The 23,789-nt window shown below is 41.0% G+C and overlaps 2 protein-coding genes across 4 annotated transcripts in view; both read left to right on the top strand.

The window, feature by feature from the left end:
* ccndbp1 (cyclin D-type binding-protein 1) overlaps window positions 1-7,440 on the top strand; it is an 8,483-nt gene extending 1,043 nt beyond the window's left edge. The window contains exons 2-11 of one of the 3 annotated variants that reach the window (XM_079185713.1): window positions 432-491; window positions 580-659; window positions 1,096-1,177; window positions 1,944-2,040; window positions 2,337-2,410; window positions 4,156-4,232; window positions 4,392-4,642; window positions 5,099-5,159; window positions 6,059-6,105; window positions 7,029-7,440. In XM_079185713.1, the coding sequence (XP_079041839.1) occupies window positions 432-491; window positions 580-659; window positions 1,096-1,177; window positions 1,944-2,040; window positions 2,337-2,410; window positions 4,156-4,232; window positions 4,392-4,642; window positions 5,099-5,159; window positions 6,059-6,105; window positions 7,029-7,137 (938 nt within the window). In that variant the 3' untranslated portion in view covers window positions 7,138-7,440. The other 2 variants (XM_079185715.1, XM_079185714.1) reach the window with 2 other exon arrangements.
* A 2,259-nt stretch (window positions 7,441-9,699) lies between these two features.
* Window positions 9,700-23,620, top strand: tgm8 (transglutaminase 8). The gene is made up of 15 exons (XM_079157080.1): window positions 9,700-9,812; window positions 11,511-11,681; window positions 12,947-13,201; window positions 13,699-13,817; window positions 14,453-14,581; window positions 15,058-15,235; window positions 15,625-15,760; window positions 17,085-17,194; window positions 18,185-18,300; window positions 18,434-18,560; window positions 19,162-19,466; window positions 20,263-20,437; window positions 20,595-20,758; window positions 21,847-21,980; window positions 22,673-23,620. The coding sequence occupies exons 1-15, from the start codon at window positions 9,788-9,790 to the stop codon at window positions 22,836-22,838; spliced, it is 2,310 nt and encodes a 769-aa protein (XP_079013206.1). The 5' UTR covers window positions 9,700-9,787; the 3' UTR covers window positions 22,839-23,620.
* Window positions 23,621-23,789: the final 169 nt, after the last annotated feature.

Here is a 23,789-nt window from a genome sequence, read left to right on the forward strand (position 1 = left end):
AACAATATGGAGATATATCTGACTATATACAAATTGGATGCAAAAGAACACAAAATGGACAATGTAGTAACAAAAGCATGCAATCATCATAATTATTACATATTTATTCAGAAACGGACAACAAAGGAAAACAGCCTACAAAAGATGTTGGAGATTAAATTAATTAAATATTGCCAAACTGCCATAAACTACGTACACGTTTCAAGTTTAGCACCAGAGCAGCCTGTATCCAACTACGACTGCAACTAGTGATTTGCTTTCATTAGTAATTAACGCTGATCTGTTTATATTTTAACTATGGTGTCAGAAAATGTGACACGTGCAAATCAAAAGTTCCAGTTTTAATCGTCGTAACTTAAGTATAAAAATAAAAATTTGGAGACATTGCCTTTAAAAAATGCGTCTAACCGAACGCTCATCTTCCACCACAGATGGCGAATCCAACGAGTCAGACGGAGAGTTCCACCTCTCCAACTTCTGGGACTCTCTGAGTTGAGTTTCAACACCACCCATCTTCATCATCATCCTCCTCTTCATTGAGTGGGTCCCTTTAATGTGACTTGTCTCTTCTGTCCTCAGACCAGGCGGTGAAGGCCGTGTCCCATGAAGCCACTAAACTCAGCCTGGCCTTCTCCAAACCCCCGCTGCCCTCACAACAGGTCAGATTATTAGTGGCGTCAGAAGAGTTTATTTTGTACCAGTTATGATCCACAACAAGCACCGCGGTTAGAGCTGTGGAGGAGTGTGACAAACCACACAAAGAGTTGAACGATAAATCAAATACAAATATAAGAAACCTTCACTAGAAAACAAACACAATTCTAGCTTGTGCTACATTTGTGTGCACGTTCAAGCATCCCAACCCCCTCAAAGATGTGATGGAGCAGCAGTAAAATAAATCTACAAAAACGAGCCCCAAATATTGATACGGTTCAAATCCAAAATATATGACTCTTTCTTTTTATCGTAGATATTTAAGAGTTTTTTAGAAACTTGTTCAAGAAATGATTCTAATATTTCCCAAAGTCTTGAATTGTCACACAAACGTTCCGCTGTAATTCACAACGCATTGACGTGTTTCCTTCGTCTCCGCAGGACGTAGAGAAGTTATCAGAGTCCGCCCTGAAGAGCGTCCTGAGTCTGTCCACGGTGTATTACTGGCTGCCTAAGAGCCAAGGTGAGGCCCCCACAACAGTCCGGGACCAGAGCTGCCCGCCCATCACTTTCACGTTTTTATTTCACATATTTTATATAAAAAGAAAGGTAATCTGGAGCCTTGCTCTCAATTATTGTGCTGAGAAAGAAACTCTGAATCGGAACTTCAGACTTGAAAACATTTTTTAAATCAGAATCGGCCAAGAACATCGGTGCGTCTCCATCCAGTCATTGCCTTGAAGAACAAAGGACCTCACGCAAGAACGTTTTGGTTCCATTGTCTCAACTTTCTCTTACTTGTTTTCGAGTGAGCGACGTCATTCAGCACGAACGTATTGAAGTAGACGCTCCACTAGAGAGAAACGTAGGTTTGAATAACAGCTGTTGTCACGTGACTCCCACGTCCTACGTCGTGTTCTTACCTAAGAGAGAATTTAGAGGGACAGCGTTTAGGATTTAGTGGCATCTAGTAGTGTAGAAGGTCTTATTCCAAGCTAATGAAGACCTGACGATTCATAGTTTCAGGTGATGACACAATAATGAAGACATAGTTGTGAGTATTATATTCCATCTCTGCTGATAAATCCCCTAAAACGCTCCAGTGTTCCAGCTAATTCTCCTGAATTACGAGCAACGAGCAACTTAAGAATGTTGGTACGAGTTGTTCCAGTTTACATGCAGTGAACTGTGGTTGGATGGATGGTTGGTATCTATAACAATAGTCGAAGATGATGATGGATGGAAGCCAACGGCAGCAGCGTGACTTGTTGTCCCTCTCGCTGTCTCAGGTGTCAGTCTGCGTCGACAGGTCAGAGACGCCACAGTCGAGGTTCTGGAGGGCGTCGCACAGCTGGTGGAGGTCATCCTGAGCTCACCGCTACAGAGGTACACACACACACACACACACACACACACACACACACAGACCAGGGTCCACTCCTTCTGTTCTTACCTTTCACAATAAAAGCCCTCGACATTATAACATTAGCAGGAGAGTGTTTTGCTTTTTCGTTTTGTTTATTCGTCACGCCCCCGTCGTGTAAAGACCGTAAATCAGACCAAGTGGCTTCAGAAGGTGCGTCTACTAAATACTGACTTGGGGAGGGTGAATACTGCTATTGTTTAATATTTGTAATCTCTTCCTCTTCTACCTCGTCCTCTTCTTCCTCTGCTCCCCTCAGTCTGTCCCAGGACCAGTTGACAACGACAGGAGGTGTGTGGTCAGCCTGCGACCACTTTGCCCAGTTGCCACGAGGTCAGTAGACTTTCTGTAGACACAGAGTGGATTAGTTACTGGAGTCAGATACAATAACATACAAGTTAAAGTAACAGTAGAGATAAGATAGAGATGAACAAGTAAAATGACTTTAAGATCAGTTTCTACAGTGTCGTCGGGTTCCTTCGGTTGTGGTCGCGTAGTTCTGCTCCGGTTCCTCTTCACACTGACTCGTTGCAAACGAACAAAGAGGAGTAAACATGGATTCAAACGGACCGGTTGTCTTGATGAGACAGTTCTGGTGATTTGTCGTCCTGCATCATCAGGACCCACGTGGGGACATTAAAGTCTGGCAACTGACCGAAGTCTGTGAGCACTTCTCATGTGTGTGTGTGTGCTTTTTGATGAACACCTGATTATAAGCATTGAGTAGTGTTAGACTGCGAATCAACCGCATGTGATGATTGAGGAACACGGTCGTGTACGGACATGATTCAAGGCATTTTACTGTGAAATCACTGTCCCACACTTTTTAATTGACTAAGTTAATTTACTAAGTGCACCGATTCATTCAGCAGTTTTGACACCTGTTGAACCTTTTTAATCATGGAATATGATGCAGTGCCAATAATAACATTACTTCTTACTCAAAAACAGAAACGGTTTATTGCCAAGTATGTTGGCACATACGAGGAATTTGAGCTGTGATTGTTGCGTGACAACGAACACAATAGAGTATGACGTCATTGAATAGAATACGATACACAAACAGCATTAGAGTACATTGAAATTATCAAAGTGGCTCTTTAAAGTCAATGTTTATGTCATCGTCCTGTCGATGCAGCAGACGGATTAATTAGTAGCTTAGCTTCATGCTACAATCACACATCTGCTGTCGTCTGCTTTCGCCCGTCTATCCGAGAGCTCTCGGTTCTGTTGTCGGGTTCGTTTGGCAGCTTTTCCACACCCGCCTCGACGAACCGCTCCAACCGGGGGAAATGATGACTTTTTAACAGGTTAGACGTGAAAGCCCCCCGAAAGATACAAAGCACAACGTTCCTCGTGTCAAGTCATGCGCAGAGTGAAGGTTTCAGTGATACTGATGTGACTCTGGCTGCTGGACAAGTGGAGACGAGACGAGGACGGGTTGATCCGGTTTCATGCATCAGAGTGTTTGACTCTTCACCAGAGCTGAGTGTGAATCAACACAAAGTCTGAAGTTTAATTGGCGCTTTATGAAGGCACGCAGAGAATCCTCAGATTCAGCTTCTTCTAGCTTCTCAAATTTAAGAGTTTTTGCTGCTTTTATCTGTTTATTTTAAGTTGAGTGTCTTTGGCGTCTTGGACTGTTGTGATCAGGACTTTCCAGAAGGAACACGACTCCATCACATACGCTGATTTTGATTATTGCATATTTTAATTTGCCTAAAGGACTAAAGTACACATGTAGTTAAATGATTGTGTCCTGACTGATCAGAACTATTAAGAATCATTAGACATTATTTATTTATTTATTTAATGATGCCTTCAGTTTATCAAGAGATTATAAAATGTAATTTAATGTTACTAAAGATTTCTAAGATGATTTGATACAGACGAGTCTGTATAAGTGAGGACTGTGAATATGATAAAGAAAATGTGTTTGAGTGTATTTTATGTTATTTCTTTGTGTTTTGCAAGATTTTAATAACATGTTTATTGATGGAAAAACCTGCGCGTGTGTGTGTGTGCGTGTGTGTGTGTGTGTGTGTGTGCGTGTGTGTGTGTGTGTGTGTGTTTTACAGATAATAAGGCGGCTGTGTTGATGGTTCTCTCTGATCAGATTGGAGTTGTGAAAGATGCCATAGAGGAAATAGAGCAGGTACACACACACACACACACACACACACAGAGACTTGTATTAGAGGCCGTAATGCCCCAATTATCTCTGTTGTATAAGTTATCTCATGATGTTTTAGTGAGAATAATTCACAATAATGCAGCTCTTACTTTATTTATCCCCCCCCCCCCCCCCCCTCAGGCGTTGTCCGAGGCCCAGGACCCGTTCAGTGACGTCCTCGACATCGACCAGGAGCCTCGAGGCAACCAGGACACCTACTGGTCAGAGAAGGACCGGCGCGTGATTGGTCCGTGCCAGGGGCTGATGAAGGCGGCGGCGGCGTGCCTGAGGAAGCTGACGTCGGCCGTCAAAGCCAACGGGGACGTCTCCACGTCTCAGAATCTCGCTCAGCTCGACGACCTGGCTGATATCACCAAGGAAATCAGTCCTGGGTAGGAACACACACACACACACACACACACTCACACACAAATGAGACGATGGACGTTTTCATGGATCCATACTGATGTTCCTGCTGTTTGTGATTGGTTTCTGGTTGCAAAAAGCCAAGATGGCGACGTCCACAAACCTCCAAGACGCAGCTGTGAAATCGGCCGTTTTACACTTAGTGGAACGGAATTTCTGAAGTAGCAGCAGCCGGCTTTATGGATTTCTGAGAGTATTCAGCTGCGACAACAAAAGATGAAAAAGAAAACACGTCGATTTCAAATATTCACGTCGACACATTTTCAGCTTCGACGTCATCGATAATGCCGACTAATTACAGCAGCTCTACGTCGGACCCTCGCCAGCAGGAAACTGATTTTATTTGATCTCTTTCATTCTAACAGTGGAATATACATTTTGACATTCATGACAACAAATCTCTGTCTGTTGCTGTCTTTCAGTCTTGATGATCTGGCTCTGTGCCTCTACCCACCGATGGACTACAGCGGAGTGGAGAACAACGTAAGACTCTCACACACACACACACACACACACACACCATCATTACTAATAATGACACGAAGTCAAAAGTTTGTGAGTTAAGAAAAAGTTTCATGGGATGCTCTGATGAGCCCCGTATGAAGCAAATCACTACAAATCACCTGTGGTCTCATTTATAAGCGCTGCGTACGCACTAAACGGGGTCTGGAAGGAATCTTCACCACCGGAACATAACGATCGTGTTAATGCAGTGACGGCTCTCGCACGATCACTGCATCTCTTCATTATCAGTCCTGATCATAATGCTATAAGAAAACATCAGAAAATAAATGACGATTGTCGCGATCATCTTGGAATCGATCAGTCTGACTGCTGTAAACGTATAAATGCTACGGTGAGACTCGTGATGTGTTACGATAGATACTCTGACACTGTTAGGACTGCGTCAATGGAAGAAGTGCGAGTGAACGAGTGTTCTTCCTCTCGGTAGTTCTCTGAACATGTCGGGTTGAATGTGGGCGTGTAGAGGGCGGGAGGTGAAGACATTCACAGGTTGATTTGGGTTTCTTAAAAGGAAATAGTTCACTGGCAGGCAAAGGTTTTATAAATCGTACGTGCATTTCCTCTTTGGAACGTACTCAACCATTTAGTTTGGATCCTACGCACTTGTTTTGTAAATGAGAGTGAATGTTTTCGAGACGCCTCAACTTGTTCTTGTGTGTATCTCGAGCCCGTTTTGGCTTGAATGTGACGGCGTGTCGCCCGGAGCAGGAGAGGAGTCAGAGGAGTCAGTAAGACGCAGTACAACACTGGAAGACAATCAACAGTGTGAACGTTAGACTCACAATACAAAATGCAATGACATGTCTTATTTTTGAGAGGGGCAGAATGACATATATCTCATATATTTATCTTTACAGGTGTCTAAATTGGCGTCGTTGTTAAAGAAGGTTCTGGGGATCATCAGGTAAGATCGATTGATGATGACCGACAATAAAAACCTCAGACCAGGGTCGCATAGTTCAGGGAATATTCAAGGCGGAAACTTTCCTGTGGAATTAAGAGGAATTAATTGGAAATAAAAGGAATAAAATTGAGATAAAGGGTTTATTTGCGCTGATTTAAGCAGATAGAAACAAACCTTTCACCGGATCATAAGCAGACACGATCGTCTCCTCGTGACAGACAAGCGTGTCTGCTTATGGGCCGTGGTTCAGAGGCCGAGCAGGTCGTCCTCCGGTCGGAAGGACGGCAGTTCGATCCCTGACACTGAACCCCAAATGGAAGACTAGAGCGGGGCTATACAATTTATAGTCCAGTTATCATTTAACCCTTTTAATGGATGTTTACAAATTACAAAAATCTACTATTTAGAAAGAAAAACCTCCAAAATAAAACACTTTTCTCCAAAACAGAATGCTCCTCTCGGGCCTCCACATCCTCTCCATGACTTCCTGTAGGTGACTGAAGTGTGCAAATGGTCACAATTCAATAAAATTGGCAGAAATGTAACCAAAACATGCCATAAAACCTGCTTTTTTTAATGTGTTTTATCCTCCTAAATAAGTTCACTATTAAAAGATAGGATTTTTATATTGAAATTCCCAAACTTAACTTTAAATTGCTTCAAATCGACTCCGTCAGCCAATTCTGCTTCCAGCGATCAATGAATTCTAAACTCCTGACGGGGGGGGGGGGGGCGCCTTTATCTGGAGTCAGAGTGTGAGAAACATGTGGGCGGTGTGTCCGTTAAATTGGCTCATCTTATCAGATCAGATTAAAAAAAACACGTTTCCTTCTGTGACTGATGGGAGCTGACGACGGATGTCTTTATTGTCTTTATTGTCTTTATTCTTTATCTTTTTTCTCTACTTGTTCCCACCTGAACAGGTCCAGTCATGTGTGTGGAGAATCACAGCTGACCTGGGTTCAGTTCTTAGATGGAGCCGTCGATCACAACCTGCAGAAAGCCAAAGACCTCATTCAGCAGGACAGCTAGTGTGTGTGTGTGTGTGTGTGTGTGTGTGTGTGTATGTGACTGTGTGTGTGACTGTGTGTGTGACTGTGTGTGTGTGTGTGTGTGTGTGTGTGTGTGTGTGTGTGACTGTGTGTGTGACTGTGTGTGTGACTGTGTGTGTGTGTGTGTGTGTGTGTGTATGTGACTGTGTGTGTGACTGTGTGTGTGACTGTGTGTGTGTGTGTGTGTGACATATATGAAGTGAGGATTTCTAAAAGAGTGACGTGCGTTTACAAGCCCATGCATGTACAGCATATGAGAATTAAAAGGAAGGACTGCCGTCCTCACATGAACTCCTCGTGTCTCTCGTCTTCTCTGTGAATCTACAGTCGACTGCTCGCTAAATGCAAACACAACCTGTTACGGTTTACCTGTACGTGGGTTAGTTATAATAAGAAGCAAATACCTTTGAACTGTGCATGAAGAATAACTGAACAGTAAGAAAGACATGTCACCAGGTCTGGAGAGCGTCAGAGCAGACATGGGGAAGATGATACTGATTATTATGTTACAGATCAGCTCCTCCCAGTCCACTCACCATTAATAAAGAGTCACAACATTCTTACCACTGGGAGTTTCCCAGTGATCAACAGTGCGGAACAAAGCATTCAATGTCATGTCATCACTAAAAACCGGTTGAAAACATTTCAACAATGTTGCACAATTGATGCAGAACAACAGTCAAAAGCCATATCAGACAGATTCACATCCTACGTTTATATTAGCGTCGTAATCTTTTCAGTGGGCTCCTAACCTCAGGGGGATTAACATCACAAAAAATCATGCAAATCACTGCTGGAGACAAAAAGGAGAAGTTTAACATCCGTCCAGCAAGTTGAAAACCCATTAAATTCTTCTAAATATGGACAAAATCATTACATTTTCATTCTGTTTTAACCATATTTTTGTACGTTTGGGGAGGATGCCAAGGCATCTGTTGTGAAGAGTAATGAACTACTTTAAAATGAATTATTAAGAAGTTGCTACACGAAGTCCACCTGCAGTATCTCAAAATGAGAAAATTAAAGGAAAGCGTAAATTCAATTTATGGACCAAATAACAGAGACAATAAGAGGGAAAGATGATGAGTAATCTATTAAAATCAAACCTCTATTTATTGACACATACAGATCAGAAGCTCCAACAGAAACCAGGACGACCATGTTCATGTTTTCTGCACGTAAAAACATGAAAACCTGCAGAGCTTCTTTTAAGGTGTATGCAATTTAATGTGACGTAATGCCCACGCATAAACTGTCTTCCTGCGTCACATTTTGTTTCGAAATTCAGAGAAATCCTGCTCTCACCACCGTCCAGGTGAGAATGCCGTTCAGTAAACGGGAACTTAATGCTGTAGGAGACGGGGCTTTTACTGAATTGAAGTAATCAATAATACAACTTACTAATCACGCAAATGGAACGGATACCGTTGAAAACAACGCGACGGTGTGAAAGACGTCGCTTTCAGTGATGAACCTACAAAGATTCATCACCTGAATCTGCTCCTCAGATTTAAAGAGCTTCAGTTCACTGTTTAGCCGTCGAACCACAACGTCACTCTCAACGCGCTCAGAGCGTCTTTTGGTTGCAGAAGAATCTGTAACACAGTACACTTCCTGCTCAGCATCATATAGCAGACGGACACGGTTAGAGACCAGCTGCTGAACATAGTGGAGCATTTGGCAGCTAAAGAAACAGAAATTTCCCTCAAGAGTTGGTGGAGACCAAAAACGGAGCTAAAACAGAGTGAACATTAGACTCACGTTCATCAGGTCGACACAAACACGACTCCAAATGAAAGATCATGTTGCTGTCTAACTGCTGGATGTGCAGATCAGCCCATTATTCAGAACAGAGTGACAGGGGTTAGAGATGCGACATAGAAATATGTTGAATGCAGGACTGTGATGCACAAATCAGCTTTATTACAATGTTGAAACGTTAGCTGGCAGGAGACGTCGGCACACTCGCGTTTTGTTGTTTTTTTGCGATTTTTATGCTTGTTATACAAATAAAAAGGTATATAATACATTAAAACGATATGAAACTAAGATAATACGATGTTATCATAGTTTTTAAACCTTTATTAACGGAGAAAATACTTATATAACACTTGCTTTGGTGTGCCTTTTAAAAATCCTCCATTTGGGGGGCACTGTATCCCGACCACTTCGCCCTATAACACCTACAACAGGAACAAGGATCGTGAATGTGTGAACAAGCGAAACGGTATGAATAGTTTGGACTCCTCTTTGCATATGTATGGATACAAGACAATGATTCATAATTAATGTTGTAATCCTTGATCGCAGCCTTTCCCAGTCATTCCTCTGTGAGTTTCCACTGCGTGAGGATGAACCAGTTTACTACCCAGACTGCAGTTGGCAGTAGTTTAGCAACCCCAGTATTATGATCTAAAATGCCATTTAGCAATGCAACGCTGACAGGAAGTAGTTAACAATGCAGGTCACCATACCTGTTGTGAGTTAATCTGACATCTGGGTTGGGCTTGTTAGTTCTTTTAAATACAGTAAAACCCTGTATGTCACCTATCAGTGCGCCGCTGACTGTCTGCCAGGGAGCACTTCACCGTCTTCACACCTTCTGTCCTGAGGGGGAAACTTTTGGAAAGATGATAGAGGAAACTAAAGAATCTAGTAAGTACACAAATCTGTTTTGCCTAATTTATACTTCCGCAGAGATGATTTGCAGGGACGCACTTCCTGAAATAATTGTATGCTTCAGGACCTCACATCCTGTAAAACAACAACCCTACTTGTAGGCCCATGACCTCCTCCTCCTCCTCATCTAACTTTAACTCTTTCATATCTAATTGTTTTTTTGCAGCCATGGAGTTGTGTTGTGCCACACTTTTATGCAACCATTACATCACGCTTATCACATTAATCAAACACCGCCTGACAGAGAATTTTGCAACCGTGGGTCCAATGCACTTCAGTTCTATGTGTAGCTGTATTTAGGTGGTTGTTGTTGTTGTTTTCTGCCTGAGGGACATGTTTGGTTCTTGAGCTGCTTGATTCTGCACCATGTTCACCATGCTGAGCAGGAAACGTGCAGCAGGCTCTTGTGATTGATTTGTCCAGAGGTGATTTATTATAACGTCTTATTGCAGTGTGCAGGAATGTTCTCCTGTATCTGTCCTTGTGACAGCGGAGCCGGATGAGTCCGTCCCTGCAGTAGGTGGTGGAGACGGTGGTCCGGGTTTTCCAATATGGATCATTTGTGCCCACGACGTTCACGTGGCGTCTGACGGTCGACACGCTTTTCCAGGCTGTCGTTCAAGCAGAGGCGAGCATTTGTCCTCTTCTCTCGTCCCGCCCTGTTCTGTCCCGCCCCGTCCCACACATATTTCTTTACAACGCATACTGTGATTCCACATTTCAAATGGTGCAAAGCATTTTAGCGTTATGTAACCTCGCCCTGCCCTGGTATCTGTCACTAGGTGAATCCAGGTCTCACCGCTCCCTCCCCTGAGCTGAAAGGGAATGAACCACAGCTGGCTCAATTGTCTCTGACTCACCAAAAGAAAATAAAGATGTATTTATCTAAATAAAGATAAATACCTATAACGAAGCATAAAAACCAACACAAAGAAATACAAATACAAAAAGTGAAGCCATTTAACAAGTGCGTTAAACTTGCATTCTCTCTAATGTCCACCAGGGGGCGACTCCTCTATGAGAAAATGACTCTACTTCTCTCTTGATTTATTACCTCAGCAAACATTGTAAACATGAGTTTATGGTCTCAATCTCTAGTTTAAAGTCTTTTTCAATACAGCGTGTTTTTGTCTTACAACGTTAACCCTTTCACAGTGTGTTTTCCGTAACATTTTGGTTCACTAAAAATGTCTTATTTAGTGTACTTAGTTCAATTTTTCGTCAGTTGAGCGAATGCTACAGTGCTGAAAAAATCATCACAAATCTTTTTAGTTTTGTAGTGTTGTATTTTTTGCTTTACAGCTACTAGCATTGGCCTTTCATTCATTTCTAGTGTTCATCTTTTGTAACTTCGTTCCGTTCTTCCTTTGCTCTCTGTATTTAAGGTGCGTTTATGTTACGTATGTGTTGTCAGATTGTTTCTTGGTTATGTAAACTTTAAGAATTATATTTGATCGATGCTAATTATTTAAATCATGGTCGCTATCTTTTTGTTTGTCACAGATGAACGAGATCTTTGCTTTTTCTACTTGGAGATTTGCTCTTTATAAAAAGTGGACGATCATAAAGTTAAATATTACCGACATCAAGAGTTGCTCGCCATCTCTTTTAGTAACCTGAAGTTCAGAGACTCTGTTAACCTGTTCATGTTTGTCTGTTTTTATTTTATTTCAGTCTTTGAAGGAGTGGACCTCCACCCTAAAGTCAACAACTTTGTGCACCACACCACTGAACTCTCACTGGATCAGCTGATTGTGCGGCGAGGCCAACCCTTCACAGTGACCTTTCATCTGAGTCAACCGTTCAACCAAAACCTTCACCCGCTCTCCATCTGTGCATCGACAGGTCGGTCTTTCATTAAATTAGTTGTTAGCACAAAACTCATCTTGTTTGTAGATACTGTTTCCCCTGAACAATCATTCTTCAATAATTCTGTAATTATTTCCTGAAAATTTGACCATATTTGCACCTAATCTGATCGGAAAATCAAACAAAACCCAATAATGGAATAATTCTACCAATAATGTAATAAAATGGGCCTGACTGATATTACAAAAACATTATAGATGATGATGAAGTATCATGTAATACCTTTCAGGTATATTTTTTTACTTTTATGAAGAAAAAAGAAGTTAACCTTAATATTTAATTACATTTAAATTAGAAACGTTTAGTGTTGGGAAGCGTACTGTCAGATTCCTCTGAGTGCACACCCTAATTGTTTTGTGAAGCTCTGGAAAATGTAATTATATATTACTTAAACCAGTGATTCTCAACTAGGTGGGTCGCGACCCAAAAGTGGGTCGCGGGCCTTTGCCTGAAGAAAAAGAAAAAAAAAAAGAAATCCTGTGCTTTTATTTTGAAGGGGATTTTTTATGCAGCGGAGTTATTCACACTTCTTAACAGTATTTGGCGTTAATGCCTTGTAATACACCCGCCATTTCACAGTATAGAACAAGACCCACAGTTTGTTTTCACATGTTAATTGAGCGAAATGCAAGTACGACACTGACTACATGAGATGTGGATCTTCTTACATTAAGGACGAAAGAAGCAAAAACCTCAGTGAGTTTAGCGCAGCGAGGTTCCGGCACAAGAAAGCATGAAGCCGTTTTACTCGTTCACGTGAAACGTGTGGGACGGGGACTGACAGGAACAATTTCTCTGCACAAGAGAGCTCCCTACTACTACGACTGCAGAGGACATTTTCAGCTCAGCTTCAAACTGCACCATCTTTTCATTAAATACGATTTGAGAAGTTGAAAATGTGGGTCGCGGCCTGTCATTAAGGGGTGATGGTGGGTCCCACAGCCAGACCAGTTGAGAACCACTGACTTAAACAGTAAACATGTTATTAAAATATCAGTCGGGACAGTCTGTTGCATTGCTGGGTTTAATTACATTTTCGATCAAGTTAAATGCAAATGTGGGAATCATTACGTAAAGACAGGTCTTCTTTAGCCGGAAAGTTTTACCCTATTTTCTCTTTTTTTGGTCTTTTCAAGGGATTTCTGTCCAGTATGTGAACTATCGCGTCAGTGTTTTAACTTGTACCATTTAGTTATAAATATACAACAATATTGTTACAACAGTGAATAAATGTCTGACAGGAAATCATCCGACCGAGGAGCAGGGGACGCTGTCGTTCTTGAGTATCCTAGGTCTCAAGAAACCTTCTCCATCGGCAAAGGCCGTGTGGAAGGTAGATCTCCACAAGGATGCCTCACCGCCGAGGGGCCTCCTGGTCCTCACCATCACTCCGCCGGCTGACACCCCCATCGGGGAGTTCAACCTGGTTGTGAAACCCCGAGACGAGGAGAAGCCGCTGCCAACGCTGGTGGTGCTCTACAACCCCTGGTGCTCCGGTAGGTCTAGTACTAAAAACCACACCGTTAAAACGCTCTGTCACAAGAAAAAGCCCCGCATGGACATGTTGTATGTTGTAGTTAAACTTGAAACAAAGCATCACGTTTTCTAAAATTGTATCTTTTTTTTGAGAAAATCTTGATTCGTAAAGTAGCTAGTAATTAAAGCTGATGTATTGACGTTAAAAGGTGCTATTAATATTTCCCTCTGCGATGTCGTTAAGTAGAATGTTGCATGAAAAGAAAAGAAAAGTAAAGTACAAGTACCTCAATTTTAAACGTAAGCACAGTACTTGCGTAAATGTAGTGTACTTTCTGTAGTTGCAGTCCAACACTGCTTGTCTGTTACTTTTGATACGTTGAGTACATTTGGCTGATAATGATCATGTCTTGTTTGCCTCAGTAAGATTTTAAAATGCAGACGTTTTTGAATACTATTTATACTGTAAACTGAATAATATCATCTGTCCGTCTGTATGAATTCCCTCTCTCTGTAGATGACTCGGTGTATATGAAGGAAGAGAAGGAGATAAATGAGTATGTGATGAATGAAAAAGGAGTCATCTACAAAGGAAGTAATAACTACATCTTCCCTCTTGACTGGGACTTTGGACAGGTAAACACACAGTCGTGTTTCACTTCAGAGGACATTCCATTTACTTACATATATTTCCCGAAGTTTCAGCCTAACCCCAACCATAAACGCTACTTGCCTAATCCTAAGCCTAAACCTAATTTTTACCTCAACATAAATGTAATGATTTATGTTATGGGGACATCCATTTTGTCCCCAAAGGGAAGGTGAGTCCCCACAACGTGACTGTGTAAACAGATGTATGTCCTCACAACATTAGTAATACATGCACACACACACACACACACACACACGGATACTAATTTCATGGAAGCAAAAAAATGGCCACATTTTTTTTATCACTACCGAATACTTAATGTTGAAATTTAAATATCACAAAATGTATGGCCCTGAATTATTTTATATATAATGTATACAATATTTCAGAATTCATAAATTCAGATTTAAATGTTTAAATGTTCGGTTTTGAATTCTGAATCCTAAACTTTAATGTGTGAATATGAGCAACCAAACTTTGAATATGAGGAAATTGAACATATTGTACTGTACTGCCAAGAGTAGATGATGTCTTTTGTAAAGTTTCAATCATATTCCCATCTGTATTCACGTAAAGAAGATATGATTCAAGAGCCTCTCCTCTCATTCCTTCTGTTCAGTTTGAGGACAAGATGGTGGACATTAGTTTGAAGATTTTGGACCTCAACCACGAACACTTAATTGACCCGGGCAAAGACGTCTCTGATCGCTGTAACCCCATCTACGTCAGCCGCGTGATCAGCGCCATGGTAGGACGCGCTCTCTGTGTCCACACACCTTCATAGCAGCAAAGCATTTATGGGCGGACATTTACCAAAATCCAGAGATGTTTTAGTTTTAAAAAATATTTTGGTGCTTGTTATAAAGTTAGAAACGAATGACCCTGTGTGACTGGCATTCACAGCTTAACGCAGACCATAAACCATTATTTTCTCACTTTATAATTAACTATCAGATCAATACAATTTTTGCAAAGCTTTGAAATCAAATAGTCGTTCTGTCAAAAGAATAGCTCTACGGCATCATTGGGCTTCATGCAGTTCCACATATTGAAAGTTGAAATAACAGTTCTGTAAAAATGTTTGCCAATAAGGAGCTCAAGAAGAAGACAGATGTACAGTATATTATGTAGTTTTCAACTTATAAAAAAGACAAATGGCAAATGTGTCCAAATCTTACAGAAAAAAAAAGCTACAAGAATGAGAATGTCCTTGTTTTCTTCCAGATCAACAGTGAAGATGACAGCGGAGTCCTGGTGGGACGCTGGGACGGTTTATTCGGTGGCGGGTTCAGACCGTCTCACTGGACCGGCAGTCACGCCGTCCTTAAGCGCTGGCTCGACAGCGGCTGCCACAAGGTCATGTACGGGCAGTGCTGGGTGTTCGCCGGTGTGATGTGTTCAGGTAACGTCTGTCTTTACAGGTACTCACACCTGAAACAACATCTGTAAAGGTTGAATAGTAGCTCTGAAACAATTGATCAATTTGTCTGTCAGAGAACAATTTTGATACTCTGTTAATTGTTTGTTAAGGACAAACAAACACTGGTGGGTACCAAAATAAATATTAGAACAAATATTATTATTTAAATAATATCATTAAGTAACACAAGTGATTTAAAAGTTTGCTGACGATATAAAATACGTCAGCAAATACCCCTCTAGTGAATTAAACGAGTATATATTCAGGTAAATGTTGAGTTAAGTTTAAACAAAAGAAGGGCATTGTTTCTCTACCAGAAAGGTGTCATGTTGCTTGTTTGAGTGACTCAAATCTTCATGTTTTGGTTCCAGTGATGCGCCTGCTGGGCATTCCGTGCCGCGTGGTCACCAACTTCCAGTCCGCCCACGACAACAACAAGAATCTGAGCATTGACGTTTATCACGCCGACTACGGAGTCCCACAGAGGCCATCCGTCGACAGTATTTGGTGAGACACGGAGGCTTCAATATCTTAATAAGTCCCTTAAAGTTAAAACACGTCACACAACTCTTACCCGGTACACCGCAATATCCCTTTAACATTGTGGCCAGCTGGTGTTGTAGAATTTTGAAATTTGGTGTTTTTGCACCACAGATAGTAGTAGCTGTCTGAGGGCAAAATAAAACACTTTTTCCCGAATAACACAGTTCAAATTTAAGAATTTAAATTGACTTTAAACCTTCAATAACTCACTTTTTCGGGCCATTTGGGGTTAACAGAAACTGACATTTAATGGTCTTTTCAGTCAATATGGCACATCCAGCAGTTGCATATCAAAGTGATCATTGATTTGGAGGAGTTGTGTTTTATCCTGATGAATCTACGACCAATATTCACTTTATTTTTAGCTCCGTTTTGTTCTTGTTCTGCCTGCTGCAGCTGAAAAACGAGGCTATAAAAGCCGTGAAAATCAAAGAAAACAATGAGCTGAATGAGACTAAGTCCCTCCGCAGAGCTCAGGTGATAATCCTCGGTGTGTTTTTGACATAAAAGTGGTCATGTGATCTGTTGTTAAGGTATTGACTAAAGTTATGCAAACAATGTATAGATTCTCTGCCATTGTTCTGCCTACTGTGTTCTTGACGCAAAGGCAACATTTATACTTTGCGACATGGTTAATTTACGCCTCTATGGACGTTTTTTGTGCTGTAATATCATTAGCGCTGTGTTTTTAGTGAATCAGACCTTGAGACGGGGCAGATAGTGGATGCAAGTGATGCGACATTCATGGTGCTATCAATCTATTCTTTGTGAATAGGACCGTGAGTGTGATAGTTCAAGGTATTCATTACATTGAGGTTTCCCCAACTTGGCCTGCAAGACCCTTTATGAAGCTTTTACAATATATACCTCAAAACATGAGTCAAAGGGTGACACACTGTGGTCTATCGGGACTAGACACGAACATCGAGAACTTCATCTTTTAACAAAAAGAAGAACATATCAGTTCAGTGCTTTAAAACGAATCCAGTGTTCTTGTTTGAGTGGTTTATCTTTTGCTTTATTCCAGGAAGAACTTGATATTCTAAGATTTTGTTTGTCTTCCGTATTTTAGAATCAACCTGTTGAAAAAATCTTGGTTTTCACCAGTTCAACTTTTGAAACGAAAAAATGTTGGCATATCCATAAGTATTTGTATGTCTTAAAACATGTCCAAAAGGGATCTTAAAGGAATATTCCAGACTATTATTGTTTAATATAATACTCCAGTGGTGTATTTCAGATCTTCTGCACTGCTGCAGATTCTGAATGTTGTTTTTTGTCTTTGTAGGAACTTCCACGTGTGGGTGGAGGCGTGGATGAGGAGACCAGACCTGTCAGACGACGGCCAATATGACGGCTGGCAAGTTCTGGATCCAACACCACAAGAGCAAAGTGAAGGTACAGACTCTCTTTATCTCCATAACATTTGTTTCTACTATGAGAACTTGTCCTCTGGGGTTCATAAATGTGTTCAGAAGGATTTTCCGATTGTGCTCAGGAGGAAATTTTTACGTGAAGTTTTCGAGCAGGATCAAAAGTATCAGACACCGAGAGCTTCGACAAAGCATTGATTTGACGACCTGGGAATGAGACCGGGCTGAATATGCACAAGCACATATAAAAGGCAAACAAATTAATTCTCTAAGATGGTGGAAAACATTATTGATGTTAAGATTAAATCTCCAGGGTTGTGCAATCTAGTCTCAACGGAGCATAAAGCACCATATGTTGTCCTGATGCTTAAACCGGATTTGCCGGTTTCTATTTCATCTCCTGCACCTACAGCAACACACACACACACACATATCAATGCCCCAAATCACTATTGTTATTAATCAGCTGATTTTTTTCTCGCCGTCTGTTGATTAATCATTTTGTCGAGAAAATGTCAGACAATACTGACCTCCAGTTTCACAGAGCCGAATGTGAAATCCTCAAATGTTTAGGTTTGTTCCGCCAACAGTCCGAACTCCAAAGCTATTTAGCTTAATGACACATATGACAAAGAAAAGCCATAAGTCCTCACATTTTAGAAGCTGGAACCGACAAATGTTTGGCATTTCACTAAAACACGTATATCAAAAGAGTTGCAGATCAATTTTGTGTTCATTAATGAAATTATTGGTTTAGTTGTACACATGCATGCAACACAGCCCCTTCAATTCATTGATTTTGTTGTGAAAGCCCCTTTAAACTACTATATGCATATATACAAGCATACATTTTAGTTTTCACAAAAATAAAAAATGTCCTCGTAGCTTTCATCGCGGTGAAGGCATTCTGAAATCCTACAGATAGTGTCTTTAAATCGCATTACACCAAACTACTCTGTGTGAGTTGAGGAGTTTGTTACTTTACTTTAATATATTCACGTCTCTCCTCCTGTAGGTATTTACTGCTGCGGTCCAGCTCCGGTCACAGCCGTCGTGAGCGGACAGACAGACCTCAAATATGACGTCCCGTTCGTCTACGCTGAGGTCAATGCCGACTGCATTCACTGGCTGGTCAGTAAGCAGATTTAGAGCCTAATCTCAACGTCACATTTAGTGATTTAGTGTAAAAAAAAAAGAAAAAGAGGGCCAGCCTAAGCCTAATGTATTTGTGTTGTTTCTATTGTCCGTTTGTGTGTCGTATCAGGAGAAAGCTGACGGTTCAATGGTGAAAATCTTTTCTGAAAACTCGAGAGTCGGTCAGAATATCTCCACCAAGAGTGTCGGCTCCAACAAGAGGAATAACATCACCAGCAACTACAAACACAGAGAGGGTTGGTTCACCTGTCAGACACCTGTTAATGCTGCACTATAGTTTCTATGTTTTTCTGTAGTCACGCAAGAAAATACCAGTTTGGGCTCACTTTCTATAAGCAGTGTATAGTTAGCATGGTGGAATTAGCATGGCAGCTAGGTAACTAGCCAGTCATTAAAAATGTGTAGAATTCAACAAGTTAATGCTTCGTCCACCAGATAAGTGACAACTTCCCTCAGATCATTTTCTGTTACCAGTGTTGCATGAAAACATGGCGGAATTTGCCAGCTAGCTAGGTAGCCAGCTGTCCTCTAGTTAGCGTGGTAATTCCACCACGCTTTAATGCTACGCTGGTTGGGCCAAGTTCACACTTTATGACTTTCAGAGTCATCCGATAGCTCTACTGTTCACACCACACAATTTGTTGTCTTGTATTTGGGAGTCATGAAGTCGTCGTGGTTTTTCCCTGATGAGGTCTCTGAAATAAGTTTTGTAACGAAAACACATGCCAGAAGTGACGCGGCCGTAGCATAGCCTTCTGCGTGAGCGTGCACCGTGTCGGCTGAGGAGGTCAGCAGAAGGCTATGCAAAAAAATTTGACTGAATCCTCATATTTACAGGATCAGAGAAGGAGAGGTCTGTCTATAAATACGCCATCACCAGAGACTACTCCAGAGATGAGGAAGAGGAGGAGGAGGAGGACGACAAGGAGGACGACGAGAATGAAGAGATTGAAGAAAACGACGAGAATGAGGAGGGCGGGGGGAACGTTGAGGTTGAAGAGACGGAGGAGGGCGCAGAGAGCGACGAGACGGACGAAGAAAATGAGAGTGGTGACGAGGCGGAGAATGAGAACACAGGAAGTACGGACGGTGAACCCCCACAGCCAACTCCACCACCGCAAGTGTTTATGCATTTTCAAGAGGTGCGTCACAGAAACTAAAGTTTCCCTTTAGACTATTGAATTTGGATGTTTTGTTATTTTTATTTTTGGCTTTTATAAATTTAGTTTTAAAACAAAACTTGGACGATGTCCTGGTAGGGTTTAAGTTTGAGCATGAATTGCAACGTCCACACTTCGAAAACCCGTTGGGGACCTTTGTTGCTGTTTCCAATCGTCCACGTGTCTATTGCCTTTTTCCTAATGAAAGCAAAAATGCCAAAAAAAACTAACCATCGAAATATCAACCATCAACTTTCTTTTTTTCAGTCACACCTCAATTATCACCCCTAAAAAAAACCTGCACCTTGGGAAAAGTCACAATACTCAATATACAATTTTAGGGCCACTGCTCTTCAGAATATATCAATCACTATCTCAATGACCTGTTATCCGTGTGCCATGATGTCGAAATCATGATGTTTTGGAGATGACACCGTGCTATACACTCACAGGACAAACGCATCAGAAGTCACCATGAAATTAAATCAGGAAATGTCTCACTCTAAAGACTGGAACTACTTTTCCGACAGTTACAAGCTTTGGGATCATCCTGACATCTGCATAAATGGCAAAGGGCCACATTTTTAAATTTTATTCAAAATGGAATCAGTAATGGCAAGGTTAAACTTCAACAACCCAGATCTTTTAAACCTAAACAAAGACATATCTTGTAACTGTTGTTACCTGTTATTTACTACTTGATCAAAGACTAACCCAACTGGATTTCTTTCAATAAGTGTATTTTGTCCTTCTATCGTCTCATTGCGCGGTGCTGCAGGTGACCCCACCGACGAACGGTAAGAATGTGAGATTGAAGCTGGTGCTGCAGAGTAAGAGCACTGCTGCCAGGCCGTTGTCCATCAACGTCAGGGTCCAAGCCATGAGGTACAACGACGAGCCGGGTGTGATCATCCAGAATGAGGTGAAGCAGAAGACGCTGCAGCCTGGGAAAGGTGAATCTTCTTCTGTGAACATGTAACTGTTGAATTTTGGAGGCAGATATCTCAAAAGGTTGACAAATGTAACCAAAACTATTTGTGTGTCTGGAAAACCGAATGTTTTTGTAGAATTTGTTGTGAACCGACTCTTCTCTTCCTCTGTCTCTTGGAGATCTGGTCATCCCTATCCGGATCCCGTTCTCGGACTACCATAAACCCATGTTGGAGTGCGACAGCATTAAGGTTTCGGCTGTGGTCACGGACAAAGAGAAGCCAGATTACTCATACCTGGCTGAGGATGATGTCGTGCTGCGCGACCCTCCCATCACCATCAACGTCAGTAAAAAAAACTCAAATCGTAAAGACATGTCGTCCGGCTTTGTTCAGCTGTCTGTCACACAGCTGTCTCGTTTCACACTCAAAGTCTAAGATTAAAGTTTCAAAATGAACAAAATAATACAAATATATATAACAAGACTACAGCCAAGCTATCGGCACTGTGACGCCGTACTGAGGCACAGCGGTGCTTTGAGCTAAATACTCACGTCAGCATGGTAACATGCTCACAATGACAAATGTAACATATTTGTGTTTACCATCTTAGTTTAGTGTGTTAGCGTGCAAACATTCCCTAATTGGCAACAAACTACAGTTGATGGAAATGTCATGAGCAGGTATTTAGTCACTGAATGTGGTATTGGTACAATTGGTACAGTTTGGTTCTCTTTTATTCCTTTTCGTCACATTTTTTATTATTAAGCTGAGATATATATGCCTAGTATCACAGTTACTCAGTATAAAAAACATATTGTCAGTTTTGGCAACGGTTAAGCTTTTAAGTCATTTTTAAATCCAGAAAATAATTTTACAATCAATAAAACTATATAAAATGATATAGGAATAGATGTATAATAATATAGATATATATATTATTATATAAATACACAATTTGAATCGATATTTTGTGTCAAATTATTGATTTCTTTAATAAGCAGCCGTGTAATAAGCAGGATAATGTCATTATTGTGCAATAATAGCAGATCTCAATGTACATTATTACTTACGTAAAACAACAACGGGAAACATTTGACTGCACAATGAGTACTTTTACTTTTGGTACTTCAAGTACATTTGGCTGATACATACTTTTACTTCAGGGAGGTTTTGAATGCAGGACCTCCGGTTGTCGTGGAGCAGCTTCACAGTGTAGGATTAGTACTTACTGAAGTAAAAGATCTAATTATGAGTTCCTCCACCTCTGCCTTTATGTGGGATAGTATCATGTTGTTACATGGATAGAGTCCGGGACACAATAAAATGACTATTACACAAACACAATTTGTTGTTGTGTTTACAGTCATGATATAAAAAGCTGTAACCTCACATTTTAATGTTTAATAATCTGTTCAAATTTTGTGTTTCAGATTCCCAAAAGGGTCCGACTGTACCGTCCGGTGACAGCGGAGGTGGTTTTCAGGAACCCAGTCAACGAGACGCTGACGCGGTGCTCTCTGACTCTCTCTGGAAGCGGACTACTGCGTGATGAGGTTCAAGTCGAGTGAGTATGTGTGTGTGTGAATGTGTGTGTGTGTGTGTGTGTGTGAGTGTGTGTGTGTGTGTGTGTGTGTGTGTGTGTGTATGTGTGTGTCTAACATAACCTGGCCGGGATGATGAATGCTTTTCATGGTGTTATGCTGGTTACAGTAAAGGTGCAAATAAAAAATAGTTATTTTATTACAATAAATCATTTTAATTGTCAATCACAAAATACTAACAAAGAAATATGTAGAATCTTAGTTTGATATGTGCAACCACACATTTCTAGTATTCTTAGAAAGTATTCTTAACGATATGAAAACAAATTAAAGCTGCAACCAGCAAGTTTCAGTCATTTTTATTGATACATGTCAAATGCAAATAAGATCAAAATACATTTATACGATTTATTTTAGTGATGCGTGTGTTCGTGATTAAGTCTTAGAGTTGAGATGTTACCTAAATCAGGAACCGTCTGATCAAAGGATAAGATTAAGAATCCGGTGAGGCATTTGATGCCAACATGTGGTACTTTGGTTTTTAATACTTGGTGCTATATGGACATATTTTAATATTTATTTTCTGCACCAAAAGCCCGGGCCTAGTCTGGGACGTTTTAATGTACAACCCTGCATCAGTTAAAAGAAGTGTTGCCTATCATAACACCAGGCAACGTAAATATACCCACAAACTTTACTCTTTGTTACCCCTCAGGATTCCAGATCTTAAGAAAAACCACCAAATACGCGTGAAGATCCCGCTCATTCCCTACAAGACCGGTAAGAGGACTTTCCTGGCCGACTTCGACTGCTCCACCTTCAGAGACATCAAGGGCAGCTGCACCATCAATGTGAAGTCGGCATATGTATGGAGAACTTAGTGAGAGTTATATGCGTTCACTCAGAAACGAAAATGTCAGAGTTAAAACTCCTAATGTGCCATTTTCTAAGAGAAAGACTTTAAGGTTGTTGTTTTCAATCAAATGTGGTATATAATAAGCTGCTGTGTTTTGTTCTGCCACTACTACTCCTACTACTGTGTGGTGTTGAATATTTGTGTAATAGGAGAGCTGTAGAAAGAAGCCATTGTGCCACATGCAGTGACAGCAGGTATTTTACACTTTAACCAAACACTTTGATGAATCACCAATATCTACTCAGTTGTGACACAACAAACTCATTTGCCGCAGTGATTTCCAGCTGACACTGGAACCTGCTGGAGAAACGTTGTGTTGCCGATGCTGAAAATAAATGACACTTTTTGCTCCACATCCACTGAAATGAGAATATGTGACGCTTCAGGTACGAGCTCTTATCGGGAAATCGTGTAAAGTTGAAAGTTTACGTGAATGCCGCTAAACCTCATGCGCAGACACACAACAGTCTGTGAGGGGTTGTTTCAGGCTCCACTTCAACCTGCAGTCTTCTGAACTTTTAGCTTGAGCTGTGACCAAACAAAATCGATCCATTGATTCTCTATACGTGCTTGGTCCTGCTTCTTGGAGGAGGTGAGCTGCTGCTAAAGTTTCTCCTTGTGGCTAAAAAAAAAGATGAACAGATCAAATGATGTGTAAGCTGGACTGTCTTTGTCTTTATGTACACGTTTTTATGGTTTTATTGAAAATGTCAGTAATATGCACAAATAAAATGTTATTAAAAGCCATGTGCCCTTTGTGTCTTTAATAGTGACTCTAAGAAAGACGTTTTTTTAAATGAAAAAAAACAGGATTTACAACACAAAAAGTGAAGTTAAAAGTGCTGTACAGTGTTTAAAATAAGAAGGATGTTATAGAGAATAATGTGCAAAATCCACCCCACAAATGAAAGTACAC

The sequence above is a fragment of the Pholis gunnellus genome, assembly GCF_910591455.1.
Source record: "Pholis gunnellus genome assembly, chromosome: 3".
NCBI classification, from domain to species: domain Eukaryota; kingdom Metazoa; phylum Chordata; class Actinopteri; order Perciformes; family Pholidae; genus Pholis; species Pholis gunnellus.